The 18,365-nt window shown below is 42.3% G+C and overlaps 1 protein-coding gene across 2 annotated transcripts in view; it reads left to right on the forward strand.

Moving 5' to 3' along the window:
• The window catches only part of UBE2V2 (ubiquitin conjugating enzyme E2 V2), a 45,556-nt gene extending 27,410 nt beyond the window's left edge, over window positions 1-18,146 (forward strand). For both annotated transcript variants that reach the window (XM_032775193.2, XM_032775194.2), the window contains exon 4: window positions 17,263-18,146. In XM_032775193.2, the coding sequence (XP_032631084.1) occupies window positions 17,263-17,409 (147 nt within the window). In that variant the 3' untranslated portion in view covers window positions 17,410-18,146. The remainder of the gene's footprint in view (window positions 1-17,262) is intronic.
• The last annotated feature ends 219 nt before the right edge of the window (window positions 18,147-18,365 follow it).

The following is an 18,365-nucleotide window of genomic DNA, read 5'->3' on the forward strand; positions in this document are numbered from 1 at the left end:
AGCAGAGGGCCAAAACAAAGTACATTCCCTGTTCTCGGCAAAGAACATACCAGTCTTCCCAACTGCAGTGCAACATAACAATAAAGCAGAGCCACACAGCAGAAACTGACAGTACTGGTGAACATATGGGGAGAAAGAGAAACTGATACACCATGCAAAGTGGTGAAGGACATGAGAGCACAGCATAGCAACGCCACAGAACAGAAACAGTCCATCAAGTAGAAGACATCCAACAGCGGGTCAAAACATAAAGAGCTGACGACCTGGACCAGACATGAATCACAACCTAATGTACTGGCTTTAAAGAAATACAGCAAGGCATGAACGCTTAGCAAAGCACAGATGAAAGACTTGCTAGCAACAGCTCCAAAATGGCTAACAAAGGAAGGACAGTGCTGATCGAAGATCCCTGCAAGGAGACAGACAGTCAACTACGGCCATAACCTGCCTCGCACAACATGGAAGTCTATCAGGCATACAAGCCGCCAAGACAGGACATATGAACAGTAATGAGAAGCTCGAGGAGATCCCAGGAACAACATCAGAGCTCTCTGTCCAGAAGAGTGCAGTGCTAGGAACAGCTAAGATACTGCGCAGAATCCTCAAACTCCCAGGCCTCTGGTAGAGGACCCAGGGTTGAGGAAGACACATACCACCCATAGGGATGAGAGGGGAATTTTTTTATATATATAACACACAGAGAACATGAAAATATGAGGGTTGCCATACTAACTCGAACGAGACTACTCAATTAAGGTGGGCTATTATCAGGAGGAGGAAAAAAAAAATGTTTGTAGTGATAATCAAGATGGCCCATTTAAAACAGTTGACAAGAAGGTGAGAATAACAATAGGGGAAAAATTAGCATGGGGAAATAGTTTTTGTGTATCCACTCCCAGTCTTTATTCAAGCCTAATTTAATTTCCACACAAAGATGGACTGCAAGCCATCAGGAACAGTATCCCTGATAACGTCACAGCAAACCTGGTGGCTGAACTTTGTGACTTTGTCCTCACCCACAATTATTTCGCATTTGGGGACAATATATACCGTCAAGTCAACGGCACTGCTATGGGTACCCTCATGGCCCCACAGTATACTAACATTTTTTTGGCTGACTTAGAACAACGCTTCCTCAGCTCTGGCCCCCTAACACCCCTACTCTACTTGTACTATATTGATGACATCTTCATCATCTGGACCTATGGGAAAGAAGCCCTTGAGGAATTCCAGCATGATTTCAACAGTTTTCATCCCACCATCAACCTCAGCCGGGACCAGTCCACACGAGATCCGCTTCCTGGACGCTACAGTGCTAACAAATAATGGTCACATAAACACCACCCTATACCGGAAACCTACTGACCGCTATACTTACCTGCTTGCCTCCAGCTTTCATCCAGACCACATCACACGATCCATTGTCTATAGCCAAGCTCTAAGATATAACCTCATTTGCTCCAATCCCTCAGACAGAGACAATCACCTACAAGATCTCAATCAAGTGTTCTTAAAACTACAGTAGTCACCTGCTGAAGTGAAGAAACAGATTGACAAAGCCAGAAGAGTTCCCAGAAGTCACCTACTATAGGACAGGCCCAACAAAGAAAGTAACAAACCACCACTAGCTGTCACCTTCAGCCCCCAACTAAAACCTCTCCAGCGCATCATCAAGGATCTACAACTATCCTGAAAGATGATCCCTCACTCTCACAGATCTTGGGAGACAGGCCAGTCCCTTACTTACAGACAGCCCCCCAACTTGAAGCAAATACTCACTCACCAGCAACCACACACCATGCAACAAAAACACTAATCCAGGAACTTATCCTTGCAACAAAGCCCGTTGCCAACTTGGTCCACATATCTATTCAAGTGACACCATCATAGGACCTAATCACATCAGCCACACCATCAGGGGCTCGTCCACCTGCACATCTACCAGTGTGATGTGTGCCAGCAATGCCCCTTTGCCATGTACATTGGCGAGGCTGGACAGTCACTACGCAAAAGAATAAATGAACACAAATTGGACATCAAGAATTATAACATTCAAAAACCAGTCGGAGAACATTTCAACCTCCCTGGACATTCAGTTACAGACCTAGAAGTTGCAATTCTTCAACAAAAAAACTTCAAAAACAGACTCCAACAAGAAACTGTAGAACTGGAATTAATTTGCAAACTGGACACCATTAAATTAGGCTTAAATAAAGACTGGGAGTGGATGGGTTATTACACAAACTAAAAACTATTTGCCCATGCTAATTTTTCCCCTACTATTACTCACACCATTTTGTCAACTGTTTGAAATGGGCCATCCAGATTATCACTACAGAAATTTTTTTTTCCTCCTGCTGATAATAGCCACCTTGATTGAGTAGTCTTGTTAGAGTTGGTATGGCAACCCTCATTTTTTCATGTTCTCTGTATATCTATCTTCCTACTCTATTTTCCACTGCATGCATCTGATGTAGTGGGTTTTAACCCAAGAAAGCTTATGCCCAAATAAATTTAGTCTCTAAGGTGTCGCAAGTACTCTAATGGTCCATTTGGGGACTAGAGATTTTCCATTACATAAGAATGTTAGTACTGGGTCAGACCAGTGGTCTGTCTAGCCCATATCGAGTCTTCCAACTGTGGCTGCTGCCACATGCTTTAGAGGGAATGAACGGAACAGGGCGACTATTGAATGATCCATCCCCTATTATCCAATCCCAGCTTCTGGCCTCAGAGGTTTAGCAACTCCCAGGGCATTGGGTGGCTAATAGCCATTGATGGACCTATCTTCCATGGATTTACCTGATTTTCTTTTTTCAACCTTTTTTGGCCTTCACAATATCCCCTGGCAAGTTCCACAGGTTGACAGTGTGTGTTGTGTGAAGAAGTATTTCCTTTTGTTGCCTTTTAATTTCATGGGGTGACCCTTGGTTCTTGTGTTATGTTAAGAAGTAAACACTTCCTTATTCACTTTCTCCACACCATTCATGATGTTATAGACCAGTGATTTTCAAACTGCAGGGTCACGGAATGTAAAGCACTGGGTCATGGCAGCTCTGGTCAGCACCGCTGACCGGGCCATTAAAAGTCCTGTCAGCAGTGCTGCCTGGCTAAGGCAGACTAGTCCCTACCTGTTCTGACACTGTGGTGCATCCTGGAAGTGGCCAGCAGCAGGTCCAGCTCCTAGGCAGGAGGGCCATGGTGCTCTGCATGCTGTCCCCCACCCCAAGCACTGGCTCCGCACTCCCTTTGACCGGGAACTGACCACTGGGAGCTGGGAGAGGTGGAGCCTGTGGGCGAGAGCTGTGCGGAGCCACTTGCGTGCCTCTGCCTAGGAGCTGGACCTGCTGCAGGCCGCTTCCAGGGCACAGCGTGGTCCACAGTTCCAGGACAGGCAGGAAGCCTGCCTTAGCACCCTAGCTGCACCGCTGATCGAGAGCAGCCCACACCCTCACCCCCGGCCCCATCCTGCAGCCCTCACCCCCACACACCAACCCTCTGCCCCAGCTGTGAGTCCCTCCCACGTTCCAAAACCCTCATCCCCAGCTCCGCAGGGTCGCGGGCATCAACAATCTTCAACTGGGTTGCCGGAAAAAAAAAGTTGAAAACCATAGACCTTGCTCATAGCCCCACTTAATCATCTCTTTTGCTAGCTGAACAGCCCCAATTTTTTTAATCTCCTCATATGGAAGTTGTTTCATGCCCCTAATAATTTTTGTTGCTCTTCCCTGTACCTTTTTCCTTTTTAATATATCTGTTTTTGAGATGGGGTGACCAAAACTACCCATAGTATTCAAAGTGTGGGTGTACCATAGATTTACATGATTATGATATTAACTGTCCTATTATCTTTCCCTTTTCTGATGGTTCCTAACATTGTTAGCTTTTTCGACTGCCACTGCATCTTGAGCAGATGTTTTCAGAGAACTATGCACAATGACTCCAAGATCTTTCTTGAGTGGTAACGGCTAATTTAGACCCCATCATTTTGTATGTGTAGTTGAGATTGTTTTTGTTTTTCCAATATGCATTACTTTACATTTATGAACATTGAATTTCATGTGCCATTTTGTTGCCCAGTCACCCAGTTTTGTGAAATCCCTTTAACTCTTTGCAATCTCCTTTGGATTTAATTATCTTGAATAATTTTATATAATCTCCACCTCACTGTTTACCCCTTTTTCCAGATCACTTTTGAACATGTAGAGCAGCACTGGTTCCAGTACATAGGCTTGGGAGACCACGCTATTTATCACTCTCCATTGTGAAAAATGACCTTTTATTCCTGCTAGGGCTGTCAACTGATTTAAAAAGAGTAATCACGTGATTACAAAGGGTAATAGAATACCATTTATTTAAATGTTTTTGGATGTTTTCTACATTTTCAAATGTATTAATTTCAATTACAACACAGAATACAAGTGTACAGTGCTCACTTTATATTTATTTTTTATTACAAATATTTACACTGTAAAAACCAAAAGAAATAGCGCTTTTCAAGTCACAAGTACTGTAGTGCAAACTCTTTATCATGAAAGTTGAGCTTACAAACATAGAATTATGTACAAAAAAACCTGGAGTCAAAAATAAAACAATGTAAAACTTTAGAGCCTACAAGTCCACTCATTCCTGTTTCTTGTTCAGCCAATCACTCAAACAAGTTTGTTTACATTTGCAGGAAATAAAGTAGCTACTTGTTCACAATATCACCTGAAAGTGAGAACAGGTGTTTGCATGGCACTACTGTAGCCGGCGTTGCAAGACATATACATGCCAGATGCGCTAAAGATTCGCATGTCCCTTCCTGCTTCAGCCGCTATTCCAGAGGACGTGCATCCATGCTGATGATGGGTTCTGCTCGATAAGAATCCAAAGCAATGCGGACCAACGCATGTTCATTTTCATTTTCTGAGTCAAGTGCCACCAGCACAAGGTTAATTTTCTTGTTTGGTGGCTTGGGTTCTGTAGTTTCCGCACTGGAGTGTTGCTCTTTTAAGACTTCTGAAAGCATGTTTTACACCTCATCCCTCTCAGGTTTTGAAAGGCACTTCAGATTCTTAAACCTTGGGTCGAGTGCTGCAGCTATCTTTAGAAATCTTACATTAGTACCTTCTTTGCGTTTTGTGAAATCTGAAGTGAAAGTGTCCTTAAAATGAACAATATGTGCTGAGTCATTCTCTGAGAGTACCATAAAATGAAATATATTGTAGAATGCGGGTAAGACCAAACAGGAGTCCTACAATTCTCCCCCAGGGAGTTCAGTCACAAATTTAATTAACGCATTCTTTTTTTAATGTGCATCATCAGCATGGAAGCATGTCTTCTGGAATGGTGGCCGAAGCATGAAGGAGCATATGAATGTTTAGCATATCGGGCACGTAAATACCTTGCAACATTGGCTACAAAATGTGAATGCCTGTTCTTATTTTTTCTGACCCTCTCAAAGAATTGTAATAGAGTGGTTTGGCATGATTTCCTTTCACAAAAGCTATTGACTCTTCCCCTACATATTGTATTCATCTGTGTCTGATAATTCTGTTCTTTACTATAGTTTCAAAAAATTTCCCTGATACTGAAGTTAGGTTTAGCGGCCTGTAATTGCCAGGATAGCCTCTGGAGCCTCTTTAAAAAATTGACATTACGTTAACTATCTTCCAGTCATCTGGTACAGAGGTTAATTTTAAGTGCTAGGTTACATACCACAGTTAGTAGTTCTGCAATTTCATATCAGAGTTCCTTTAAAACTCTTGGATGAGTCCTGGAAACTTACAGTACCTCAGAGTTGTGTACACCAGAGTTACGAACTGACCAGTAAACCACACGCCTCCTTTGGAGCCAGAAGTAAGGAATCAGTCAGTAGCAGAGACCTCTTCCTCCTCCGCCCCCCAAAAATCAAATACATTACAGTATTGTTTATTTGTTTTAGTAGTTTACTTTTAAAGGGAAAGCAGCATTTTTCTTCTGCATAATAACATTTCAAAGCTATATTGTCAGTGTTCAGTTGTAAACTTTTAAAAGAACAACCGTAATGTTTTGTTCAGAGTTACAAATAATCTCCATTTCTGAGGTGCTCATAACTCTGAGGTTCTGTTGTATTACTGTTTAATTTATTGATTTGTTCTCAAACCTCTTCTATTGACACCTTAATCTGGAACAGTTCCTCAGAAGTGGGTATTCACCCACAAAAGCTCATGCTCTAGTATGTCTGTTAGCCTATACGGTGCCACAGGACTCTTTGCTGCTTTTACAGATCCAGACTAACACGGCTACCCCTCAGATGTGGGAATCTCCCTTGTCTTCACTGCAGTGAAGACTGAAACAAAGAATTAATTTAACTTCTTCACAATGCCCTTGTCTTCCTTGAGTGCTTGTAAACGGCCTGCTATGTCTCTGGCAGGTCGACTTGGTAATTAGCTCTCCAGCCTCCGTCAGCCGGTGTCTCTCTTTGCCGCTGGCTCCTGCGTCCCTCCCGGACCCCGGATGACCCTTTCTCTGGGTGCTACCCCCAGGCAGTACCCCCACAGTTTCTGTGGATGTCCCCACTCAGGGGAACCACCACCCACTATCCCCACCCTGCCTCAGTATTTAACTACTGCCAGTCACCATCTAGCCCCCACTCACTGGGGGAGACTGCCGTGTCTCAGCCATTAATCATAGGCAAGGAGGGGTTGGACCTGCTGCCTTGGCCTACCTGTGGGCTGCTCTCTGCAATCCCAGTACCCAGTTAGCCTTAAACTAGGCCGCACCCCGGGGGTTTTCAGGCCGGAGTTCCCCAGCTCCCTTGGCCTTCCTCCAGCCCTGTTCCACCCTGTACCTTCTCAACTTCCTAGCAGCCAGGCCCTTCTCCCTCTACTAACAGAGAGAACATGTCTGTGCTTTTGGCTCAAAGCCTTTTTATAGGGGCTGGCGGTGGTCTGTTTGGGGCATGGCTCCCAGCTGTGTCTACTTCCCCAGTCAGCCTGGGAGCTGCTTGCCCCAGCCACAGCTCTCTGTTGGGCTGTCCTAAGCCCCTCAGGGTAGGAGCGGGTGACTACCCCGCTACAGTGCTCCTTTAGCACCCTTATCATCCAGTGGTCTCATGGGTTGTTTGGCAGGCTTCCTGCTTCTGATGTATATAAAACAATTTTTGCTGTTAGTTTGTCTCTTTTGTCAGTTGCTCTTCAAATACATTTTTGGCTTGTCTAATTTTATACTTCCTTGCCAGAGTTTGTTCCTTTCTATTTTTCTCAGAAGGATTTGACTTTCAATTTTTATAGGATGCTTTTTGTCTGAGTGTCTTTTTTTTACTCTGTTGTTCACCCATGGTGGCATTTTTTTTGGTCCTCTTACAATTTTTTTTTTAATTTGGGGTATATATTTTAATTTGTGCCTTTATTATGGTGTTTTTAAAACTCTTTTGACTGTTCCTTTTAATTTCCATTAAACCAGCTTCCTCGGTTTTTTTGGTAGTTCCTCTTTTTGAAAATAAATGCTACTATGGTGGGCTTCTTTGGTATCCTTCCCATCTCCCTCCCAAGATGTAATTAAATGTAACATTATCGTCGCTATTACTGAGCTGTTGAGCTATATTCGCCTTTTGGACCAGATCATGTGCCATTTAGGACTAAATCAAAAATTGCCTCTACCCTTGTGGGTTCCAGGACTAGCTGCTCCAAGACATAGCCATTAATGGTGTCTAGAACTTTTATCTCTACATCCTGTCCATAGGTAACATGTACCTAATCAATATGGGGATAGTTAAAATCCTCCATTATTACTGAGTTTTCTGTTTTTGTGGCACTTCAGATCTCCCGGAGCATTTCACAATGACCATCACCATCTTGGTCAAGTGGCCAGTAGCATATTCCTGTTACTATACTCTTATTTAGGCATGGAATTTCTATCCATAGAGAGTCTATGGAACAGTTTGATTAATTTAAGATTTTTACTGTAATTGACTCTATGCTTTCTTTCACATAGTGCCACTCCCCCACGGGTATGACATACTTTGTCATACCTGTGTACAGTACACCCACACTATAATGAACCCAGTCCCTGGATCCCATTTCAAGTCTCACTGCTGCAGCAGGAACTCATAGCTGTTCCAGCCTGGCTGTCAGCCCTCGCCGCTGCTGGAGGAGCTGTCAGCCACCCTCCACCTCACTGCACCCAGGTGGTGGGGCTCTTTTGCGATAACAAACAAATGGCTTGGATCCCGATGGGTTTGTTATAGTGAGGGTGTACTGTATACAGGATTGACAGAATATTACCATGTATCATTGATTATCATCATTCCACCAAGTTTCTGTGGTGCCTGTTATATCAATATCCTCATTTCACACCAGGCATTGAAGGTCACCCAACCACCCTGGGCTTCATCCAGGACCACTGTTTTTTTTTGTTGTTTTGTTTTTCCCCTTACTCATCCTTATGTGTAAATTATGGGTATTTAAAATAGAGAAGTCTTCTCCAAGAGAGTAATACCACTGCAGTGTAACAGTGGAGAAGAGCTGGAAGGCACTGTACCGTTTCTATTGGAGGCATGCAGATATTATATTCTGAAATTCTTAGGCTAGTACTGGATCTACTTGAGCTCTTTTATTGAGCAATACAGTGTGCTAATTGCTAAACCTAAACTAGCACGGTAAATAATATTTCAGAAATCCTTCAAAAAGAATCCTTGAAAATAATCGTTTGCATAGCAAACAGTTTTGCTGTACCCATCAGAGCGTTTCTGTCCCGTAAAAACCAGTATTCGCAACCCAGAAATATTGTGATTTACCCAAACTGTGTTGTGGCACATAATAAACACCTGTGTAAATAAATGTTGGTATGAGAAGGAGCCAAATTGAAGGTGCCATTCAAAAGAGCTTTACTGTATGATGCTTACAATGTTGTTTTTAGAATCCTCCCCTTAGTTAAAACAAGTAATGAGCGCTCTTGTTCAGTAATGCAGAACAATATACCTTTCCTGTTTGTCTAGGAATATGTACCTTAGTTTCATATGGCTTATAACAAACTTTTAAGTTAGCTTGTCCAATCTAAATAAAATAGAGCTGGGTGCAGAAAGATAACCTTGTTTCTTGGAGTTTTTAGCTATTTTCAAATTTGGTTTCATTCTGTTTCAGAATAAAACCCCAAAATTTTGAAATGCTCTGCAAAAGGGAGGCTGGACCCTAAGCCCTGGGGTCCCCTGAACCATGGACCTTATGTTCTAGGTTCCACAATTCCAAGGCATTCTACTTGGTATACTGCTGCAGAGCCACTGATCCTAGAACCTCTAAGGTCTTCTACTCGGAGGCAGTGCCTGGCAAACTGTCTTGTAGCCCTGGACCCTGGAATCCCACGATCTGCAGGCAAGCTGATAGGAAACCAGGCAGATTTCTGTCAGAATCCTGCCCAGTTTCCAGGGGAACTTTGTTGAATCATCACAACATTTAGGTTTCAACAAATTGGGAAATTCTGATGGAAAAACTGTTTTGTTGGAATTTTTCCAGCCAGCTCTATAAAATAATCACTTGTAAATAAATTATTTATTTTTTAACTCACCAAATAGCCTCAAGTGGCATTAAGTTGAATTATCGACCAAAATCATTACAAGTGATTCGTTTCTGAAATTTTACTGTTCTTTATGTAATCTGTCAAATTTTTAGTGTGCTCATCACCTTGGTACACAAGTTCACATACAATGTGGTAAAGCTCTGACATGCTGCTCTGAGCAGTGTGTTAAGGGGGCCGGGCCGGGGCCGAGGGGTTGGATAAGGGGCAGAGTGTCTCAGGGGCTCCCCCCTGACCCCCAGGGTCTAGGAGGCAGGAGCTGTGGGGGGGGGAGCAATTTTGGGGGCCCTGTAGTCCCAGAGTGCCCAGGGTATTAGCAGGGGGCTGGGATCAGCCCGCTCTGTTTCCCTCGCCCCAGCCCCAGCCATGTCACTCAGGGGCGGGGGCTTGGAGGAAGGGATCCCCCTCACGCAGCGGCAGAAGCGGAGCAGCCTGGCCCCAGCCCACTCCATCAGCTCCCAGCCGCGGCACTCCACTTCCCACCACAGGTGAGTGCCCCCCTGTCCCCCAGCAACATGGCTGATGCTGGGGCCATGTTGCTCGGCTTCCCGCCGCAGGTGAATGCTGGGGGTGTCCTTTCCCCAACCTCTCCGCACCGACTGGCAGCAGGAAGCGGAGCAGCCCAGCCCCAGCCCGCTCTACTCCGCCAACTCCCAGCTGTGGTGCTCTGCTTCCCACCACAGGTGAATATGGGAGGCATCCTTTACCCAACCTCCCCATGCCGTGCCGTGGCTGGGAGGTGACGGAGCTGGGGCCACGTTGCTCTGCTTCCCGCCGCTGCCAGTGAGTGCCTGGCAGGGGGTGTGGCTAGGGGTCAGAGCAGTCAGGGGACAGGGAGCAGGAAGGTTGGGTAGGGGGCTGGGGTCCTGGGGGTGATTAGGGACAGGGCTCTCTGGAGGGGGCGTCAGCAAACAAGGAACGCCAAAGCAAGTTCAATTATAACGTGGTCTCACCTATAACGTAGTGAGATTCTTTTTGTCTCTAAAGGACCGCGTTATATCGGGGTAGAGGTGTATCTTGTCTGATTTATGGCACAACTCTAACCAGAAGTGCTCCATTTCAGTTTTAAGGTGAGAGCATGGTCTGGAAGTTAGAGCACAGGATTGGGAATCTGATGGGGACCTGAGTTCTGTGACTGGCTTTGCCTCTGACTCACTTCTTAACCTTAGATGAGTGACTGAACTTTCTGCCTTGATTTCCAAATCTATAAAATAGGGATTACATCACTGGGGTGTTGTGAGGATGAGTTAATGTTTATAAAATCCTGATAAATCCCCAGATTAGGTGGACTATAGAAGTATATGTATGTATTTAGTGGATATATATATTTTCTTTAGTAAGTTTTTTTTTTTTTTTTTCCCCTAAAGAAGTCTCAGGCCAGTTTTAGAATCACTAGTTTAATTTAATAAATGTTAGTTTTGAGAGAACACACCTGATGCAGATTATTTTAATAATATCCATTTGTATTATAAATACATTGTAATTACCAAGAAGGTTAGCTACATTAGATTAATTAATTCTTTGTATTTTCCAGGGATTCAAATGACCAGCAGCAGTCATCTTTGAAAGATAAAATTCATCCTTTCTTTTATCTAAAAATGGGAGAGTATCTATGCATTACTTCTCTAAATAAGAATTAGGGCCCTATCAACTTCACAGCCATGAAAAATGCATCACGGACTATGAAATCTGGTCCTCTCTTCCCCCCACTGAAATTTGGTCTTACGTGCTTTTTTACTATAATATACAGATTTCAAAGGGGAGACCAGCGTTTCTCAAATTTCTGATTCAAAAGGGAGTTGCGAGGGGGATGTGTGTGTGTGTCACAAGGTCATTTTACGGGGACTTCAGTATTGCCACCCTTACTTCTGAGCTGCCTTCAGATCTGGGCAGCTGGAGAGCAGCAGCTGTTAGCCAGGCACCCAGCTCTGAAGGCAGTGCCCCACCAGCAGCAGTGCAGAAGTAAGGATGGCAATACCATACCATGCCACCCTTACTTTTGCACTGCTGCCTTCAGAGCTGGGTGGCCAGTGCAGGGAAGCTGCTCAGAGGGCCCAGCTCTGCAGGCAGAAGTGAGGGTGGCCATACTATACCATGCCATCCTTATTTCTGTGCTGCTGCTGGTGGTGGCTCTGCCTTCAGAGCTGGGCTCCCAGCCAGCAGCCGTCACTCTCCAACTGCTCTGAAGGCTGCGCCCCGCCAGCAACAGTGCAGAAATAAGGGGAGCAGTACTGCAAGCTCCCTCCTCACCCCCAATAACCATGCAACCTCCCCACCTCCAAAACCTTTTTGCGCTAGACCACTAAAATTACAACACTGTGAAATTTCAGATTTAAATAGCTGAAAACATGAAATTTATGATATATATAATCCTATAACCATGAGACTGACGAAAATGGACCATGACTTTTTGGTAGGGCCCTAATAAGAGTGTAACAGGGTCTTTGGTGGCTGAGTGGCCTAGTGGTTAGATTGCCTGGCTCTCAACCGCTGCGTGGGCTGAGTAGTTTCACTTACTATGTCTGAGGACAGGTAGGGGGACCTAGGTGCTCTCTCTCCACCAGGTTCCAGCCCAGGGCCCTGTGTGTGTCAACCCCTGAACTGTGAGGTTGGTGTCTCTCCTGGCAGGGGATCAGAATCTGCTGCCCTGGGCTACTTCCTACCAATCTGAGGCAAGGCTACTCTAGTCCAGTCTACCATAGGATTCCTTGTTGGGTCTAGTCCCAGGTTCCTTTGGGGGCAGGATGGTGAGGATGAGCTCCACAATGTCTCTGGGGTTTGCTCAGTCAAGTTACTTCCACTGCTGGGGGTTTCTTCATAGTCTCCCCTTGGATAGGGAGCTTGCTTCCAGATGGCTGCCCTGGCTGGCAGGCCAGTGTTCCATCCCTTCAGGCAAGGAGGCGGCTAGCTAGCCAGCTAGCTCTTGTCTTTTCACTAGTCAGCACTGTACTGAGACAAGTTCTCCTCTTTTCTCCCCCCTCCAGGACCGGTATTGGCTTCAGGAATAATGGAGTGGGACTAGCTGGGCCCAAAGGCTCTCCTTAACCTTTTCTGTGCTGGTGAGGTGGTTCCATTCATCACAAAGAGTCACACTTAATGTATTCTAGGACTCTGATATGCTTAGCATGCTTCAAATACAACATTATAGTATTTAATATAATAGGTTTTTTTTTTTAAATAAATAGTTTTGGGGGTAAGAAACATTTTTTCCTGGGTATATAAAATGTTCTTAATGATTTAGTAACTACTTGTATTTCAATAGTTCCTAAAGGATCTGCTCTAAATCAGGTCCTCATTATGTTAGGTCTATATATAGATATATTAAGAGATTGTTCCTGTCCTGAAGAGCTTATGAGCAAAATAGACAAAACAGACAAGAGACATTATTGTGGAGGTTTTACTGATGGAAAACTAAGGAACTAAAAGATTTAAATGACTTGCCCAAGATCCCACAGGAAGTCTGGCAGAGACAGGAAGTGAGCCCAGATCTCAAGACCACATCTTTCCTCTCTACTTTGTGACCTAAGGTTCCATTTCATTTAAATCTCTCATAATTTCTCAGGAAAATTCCTTGTTGCCACTTCGTGAGATGTTCCCTCTTGTGACAATCTCCTACGCACCCTCCTGACTGCCTGTTTCATAGATCAGCTCTCGTCTCCTGCCCCATCCTGTTGTTCAAGGCTGTTAAATTCGTTGGAGGAGTTGGGGCATCAGCCTACTCTGTTTTATCATCAGGCAACCTTTGCTGCCCAGGCCCCATGTTGTTGTCATACGGCAGATTGTGTTGTCAGTGTGAGGCTTCCTAGCAAGGAAGGTCCTCTTCCAGAAATGTAATACAGGCATGGATCCAAATGTTGCAGTAGCAATATAGCAGGTTGTGGGATTTCTGAATGGAGAGAAACAGAGGGAGCTCTCTTTGGGGGAGTGGATCCTCAAATCCCCAAAACTAATACATTTTTAAAAGACCAAGATTGATCACTTATCCACATTGACCCTCACTTTAAAAATGCAAAAGCAGAGTTAGCAAAAATTCATTCCAGTTGCACTTCAATTCACAATATAGGCTCCTTTTCAAAAAGGTGGCCACCTATACTGAATATGCATATGAGCACTAACACTCATAGTGATCCGTTTGTATATGCAACTGCTGGATTTGTACACAGAATTTAGAAATCTAGTTTGAAAACCTGGCCCAAATAGATGAGTAGAACTAGGCAAAACTACTTATTCTCTGTAGAGGGTGTCGTGGCCATAAAATAAATTATAATTTTTAATGCTGTGGGGTCTCTCCTTTTTAGAGCCTATAGCGTATCCTAGATTGATAAAACACAGGTTGTGTTCTGACATACTATTTATTTTCCCATGGATTTTGAGGATGTCTGATTTTTTTTTGAGTATTCTTTAACAGTCTGTTGGTATCTCACAGGATTTGCAATCACTTGTGTTTATTTAAATACCATTTACAGCTGGAAGTGTTTGTTTCTTCTTTTTAAAGACTTGGGATTTTATCAACTATAATTCTGTAAACTCTGTTGTCCAGTCATCATTTTGAATCTGTTTATAGTGGGCTAAACAGTTTGCTACTTTTTTAAAGTTATGCTATTTGAAGCATTATAAACACTGAACATTTTGCAGCATTCTTCTATAATTTATTCTATGTTTAAAAAGCATAGAAGAATTCCTTGGTTATTCTTGGATCGTGTATAATGTTGCTGCTATTGTCATTATTTGAAGATTTATATTGGATATGCTGATAGAATAAAAATAGTTTTTGTTCTCAGTTTTCAGCTTCACTAGCCTTCAGACTCCCCTGGAAATGATGCTTCGTTATAGTTGAATACAATTTTAATATAAAGTGGGTACTCCCTGGGTATCTGGTTTTGAGCATTCCTAACACTATTGGAGCCAACGAGATAGCTGAAAAGAGAAGGCTTACTTTATAAAGGAGTATATCATAAGTAGATTGAATGTGTAATCTCTTACATGTAAAATAGGGCCTGCAATTCAGGGAATAAAACTAAGCCAAATTTTTATTGCCTGCAAGATGTGTTATGCAGCAAAAGATGATGACTTGCAGAAAATCAAGTGGCTTGAGTTAAAAATAAATATTAAGTCAGTTTAGTAGTAGTGTGATAGTGCTGAAAATATGCTCAGCACTGTGCTGGAAGAAACAGTCCCTGCCTTGAAGATATTTGTCTGTTAGCTGAAAATCCCTAGTGAAGACCAGAAAGCCAGTATTTGCTCTGGTGAAAATCATTTTGCTTGAAGTTGAAATAAACTCCACCAGTGGAAATAAATAGTAGCTTTGACTGACTATATTAGAGGTGTGCTAGTGCAGCTACATTAGTGGGTGGCCACTGATAGCTGTAAATGAGGCTAGTCCCCAGTCTACACATGGCCTAAAAAGAAGATTAAACAAATAAAGTTTGGGGAAAAGGGATCTACTATGGAATCAAAATGCTCATGATGAAAATGGGTATTCGTCTTGTTTGTTCCACGTTTTCCTGTTTGTTTTAGATAGAAACAATCTGCAACTGCCTCTCCAGCTGTTTAATTCCCCATCTAACCATCACCCGTGGTCTCACAATTACGTGAAGAATTATTTTTCAAACCCACTGAAATCCCACCTAAACTGTCTCCTAATCCATGCTTGCCTATCTGGCCTCCGTTAAATCAGGAAACCTAGGTTCTTGTCCCCTCCTGCTTCTTTATTGGAATCTTTCTCTTTCCACAGTCAGCCCTGGCCTTTGACAATCATCTGTTGCAACTCCCTTTTAATTCCGGTTTATAAAAATTCCCTATCTGGTAAAACCACAACCTATTACACTTCTTTAAAATCTACCCTTCTCTCCCTCCTGACCTCCTTCCCACCCAAACCCTGTGCCCATAAAACATGGTGAACCTGAGTTTTATTTCTGTTCTTAGTACACTTCCCTCAAACAGCCAGGTCTTTTCACTGTGCAAGTTTCCTTCCACTCTGGAATTCTTGCCTGGGGAGGGTAGTGTCTTGGACCCTATGCTGCATTGTGTGGGATATGGAGGGTGGGTTCAAACAGTACCATGTCCAGAGTTCAAATTTTGAAATGAAGCTGTGATGTTACTGGGCTCTGGGGCCTCAGTGGCACATTACTTCTCTACTGCTTAACGGCAATCAGGGAAGGCCTGTCCTCAATATAGCCCAGGAGGCTGGAGGGAGAAAGGGTGTATAAGAGGGGGACATTTGTGCCTTGGAGAGGGAGGTCCAGACTAGATGGTGTCCTCACCAGAACTATTACTCTGCAGCTCAGGAAGTCTCTCTTGAGATGGGGGGGAAGAGAGGGGGATTTTGGAGGGGTATATTTCTTCACTGTTGTATTTCCTCTGATAGTGGATTGATTTAGTACTCATACCTGCAAACAAATTTAACATAGGTGAAAGCTGTGTTTGCAATCACATAGGCTCCCACCGCACTCCTCAGAATTGCATCTCTAGTTATCTCTAACATATTAAATCAAATACTTTTTTAAAATGAGCTAGTAATTATAATGGTGGTCTGACCAATGCAACTTTCAAACCTTGCTGTAAAAGATTATCTTTTTTTTTTTAAAAGGTATTTCTTAATTGGTGCAAAAATCACTGCATAAACAACTGACTGTTGCTTTCCTTTTGCCACTGTTTTGCCTTCAGTATTTAGTTTCTTAATATTGAAAGTAATCATTGGTAATCTTAATCTCCCAGTTGCTCCTGCAAATATAAGCAGCATTATCCTCTGTATTCTGAAACCAGGTAGCTTGAAGTTAAGCAATCTAGGTCTCATCTGGAGCTAAAGTTGCTATGGCTTGAACTTGATATTTCTGATTTTCTCATATTTTTATATTAAAAAGTAAAAATAATCTCCAAAAATGTTTTATGCTGTATATACCATAAAAGAATGGAAAAGGGTGCACACATTTTCCTTTGTAGTTTACCTTTAAACTATCAAGTGATATGCAATAAAGTCTCTGTGCTTTAAGAGGTCCATAAGATTATTTACAATAAGAAACAAAGCAGAATTGAGAAATGTCCTGATCTTATATGGAACTTTATAAGTCAAATTAATTCACTATTTCCAGTCTTATTTACTGGGAGAAGTGAAAGGCATCAGAAGGGCCATATAACAATAAGCATTCACAACAAATCACAGACAAAAGCTATTTATAGTAGGTAAATTTTCCTATATAAAGATTTAAGCATAGAATATTGTGCACCAAATTGCTTAATAAAGAATTGAAAGCCAATTTTGAGAGAACCACATATTGCATGTTGGTGCTGTAATCAAGTAATAGATTCATATGATTGTTCCGTTTAAATGTTTTATTGCAACATTTAGTAAAGAACTTTCATTATGATGGATAAAAACCTCCCTAGTTTAAGATATGGCCCCAATTTTGCATTGAACTCTCCATAGATTGACTTTCTCTTTGCTCACCCTCTCCCCCACCATTGAAGTTGATGTTGTTGAGCATGCTATGCAGGGGTCCAGCTGTGTGGGTCTCACTGCAGGATCTGAATTTGTGTGTAAGTATGCATTAAGCATTCATTGTAAATATTTTATGTATTTATAACAGTTGAGAAGTGCTGAAGAGATTGCAACATATGCTACCATTCTTAAGTTATTAAGTAAACTAAAACTAATTCTGTAGGAATTTTGTATTTTATGGTACAAAAACATTGTCCTTATTTAACTTGTGCTGTCTTTCTTTGCAGGTGGATACACGGAGCATACCAGTGTTAGCAAAATGGCAAAATTCTTATAGCATTAAAGTTGTACTTCAAGAGCTAAGACGTCTAATGATGTCCAAAGAAAATATGAAGCTTCCACAACCTCCAGAAGGACAAATTTACAGCAATTAATTTTAGCTGATTCTCAAACTTCTGTCTTAAAACAACCACCTTCTACTTATATTAATGTCTTGATTAAATCTCACAATGCAAACCACCCACACATTAAAAGAATTTCAGCTGGTATACATGACCTGGACATTTGTAAGAATATATATACTATATGTACGCCCAGTATGTTTTTAGGCACTATGGGAGGAAAAAAAGGCAGCACAATTTATTTTTTTTTCTCTTATCAAGACACTGTCATTTAAGCATAAGCCTGAAGTAGCTTAAAATTGAAATTCAGGTTTTACAAGATAAAAGCATGACAGAAAGTGTCAGATTGCTGTGGATTAATGTATGTTTCAGAAAATTAATCTCTCAAGAAGAAAAATTATAAATGGCATGCTTTATTCATCTGGCTTAGTTAAAAGAGCTGCAGTTAAAATTGTTTTAAAGTAGCAGGTAAAGTGAATACTGTTGCTCATCTTGTTTAATTTTTGCTAAGGTGTGGGTGCCGACTACTATTAGTGTCACAAAGTACGTTCAGGATTGTTTTGATACCTGTATTTATAAAAGGGGGGAATGGATTCTGTTAAGCGGCTCCTGTGTGTTACATGTAATGGACATGGCAAATATTTGTTTACAGTCTTTGTTCTAATAAACAATGCATTTAAGTTTTAGTGAAACAAACAAAGGAAATAGGTGTATGGATATGTGATTGAGATTACAGTTAGTCTTAAAATGTTAATAAAATGTGGAAAGTATCCTCTGAGGCTGTGCCATTTCTATAATAATGTAATATATGTATAGTACCTTGCAGAGGTAGCAAAAAGTTAAACACAATGTAGCAGTGGATCTACATGCACCTTTTATTCTTACCACTATTTCTGTACGCTTATTTTATTTGCTAACTGAAGGTATTGGGATTATTGCAGAGGAGCAAATAATCTGCAGTTAGACTTGTTTGGACAAACTTGCAGTTC

Source organism: Chelonoidis abingdonii, chromosome 2 (genome assembly GCF_003597395.2).
Source record: "Chelonoidis abingdonii isolate Lonesome George chromosome 2, CheloAbing_2.0, whole genome shotgun sequence".
Lineage (NCBI taxonomy): Eukaryota > Metazoa > Chordata > Testudines > Testudinidae > Chelonoidis > Chelonoidis abingdonii.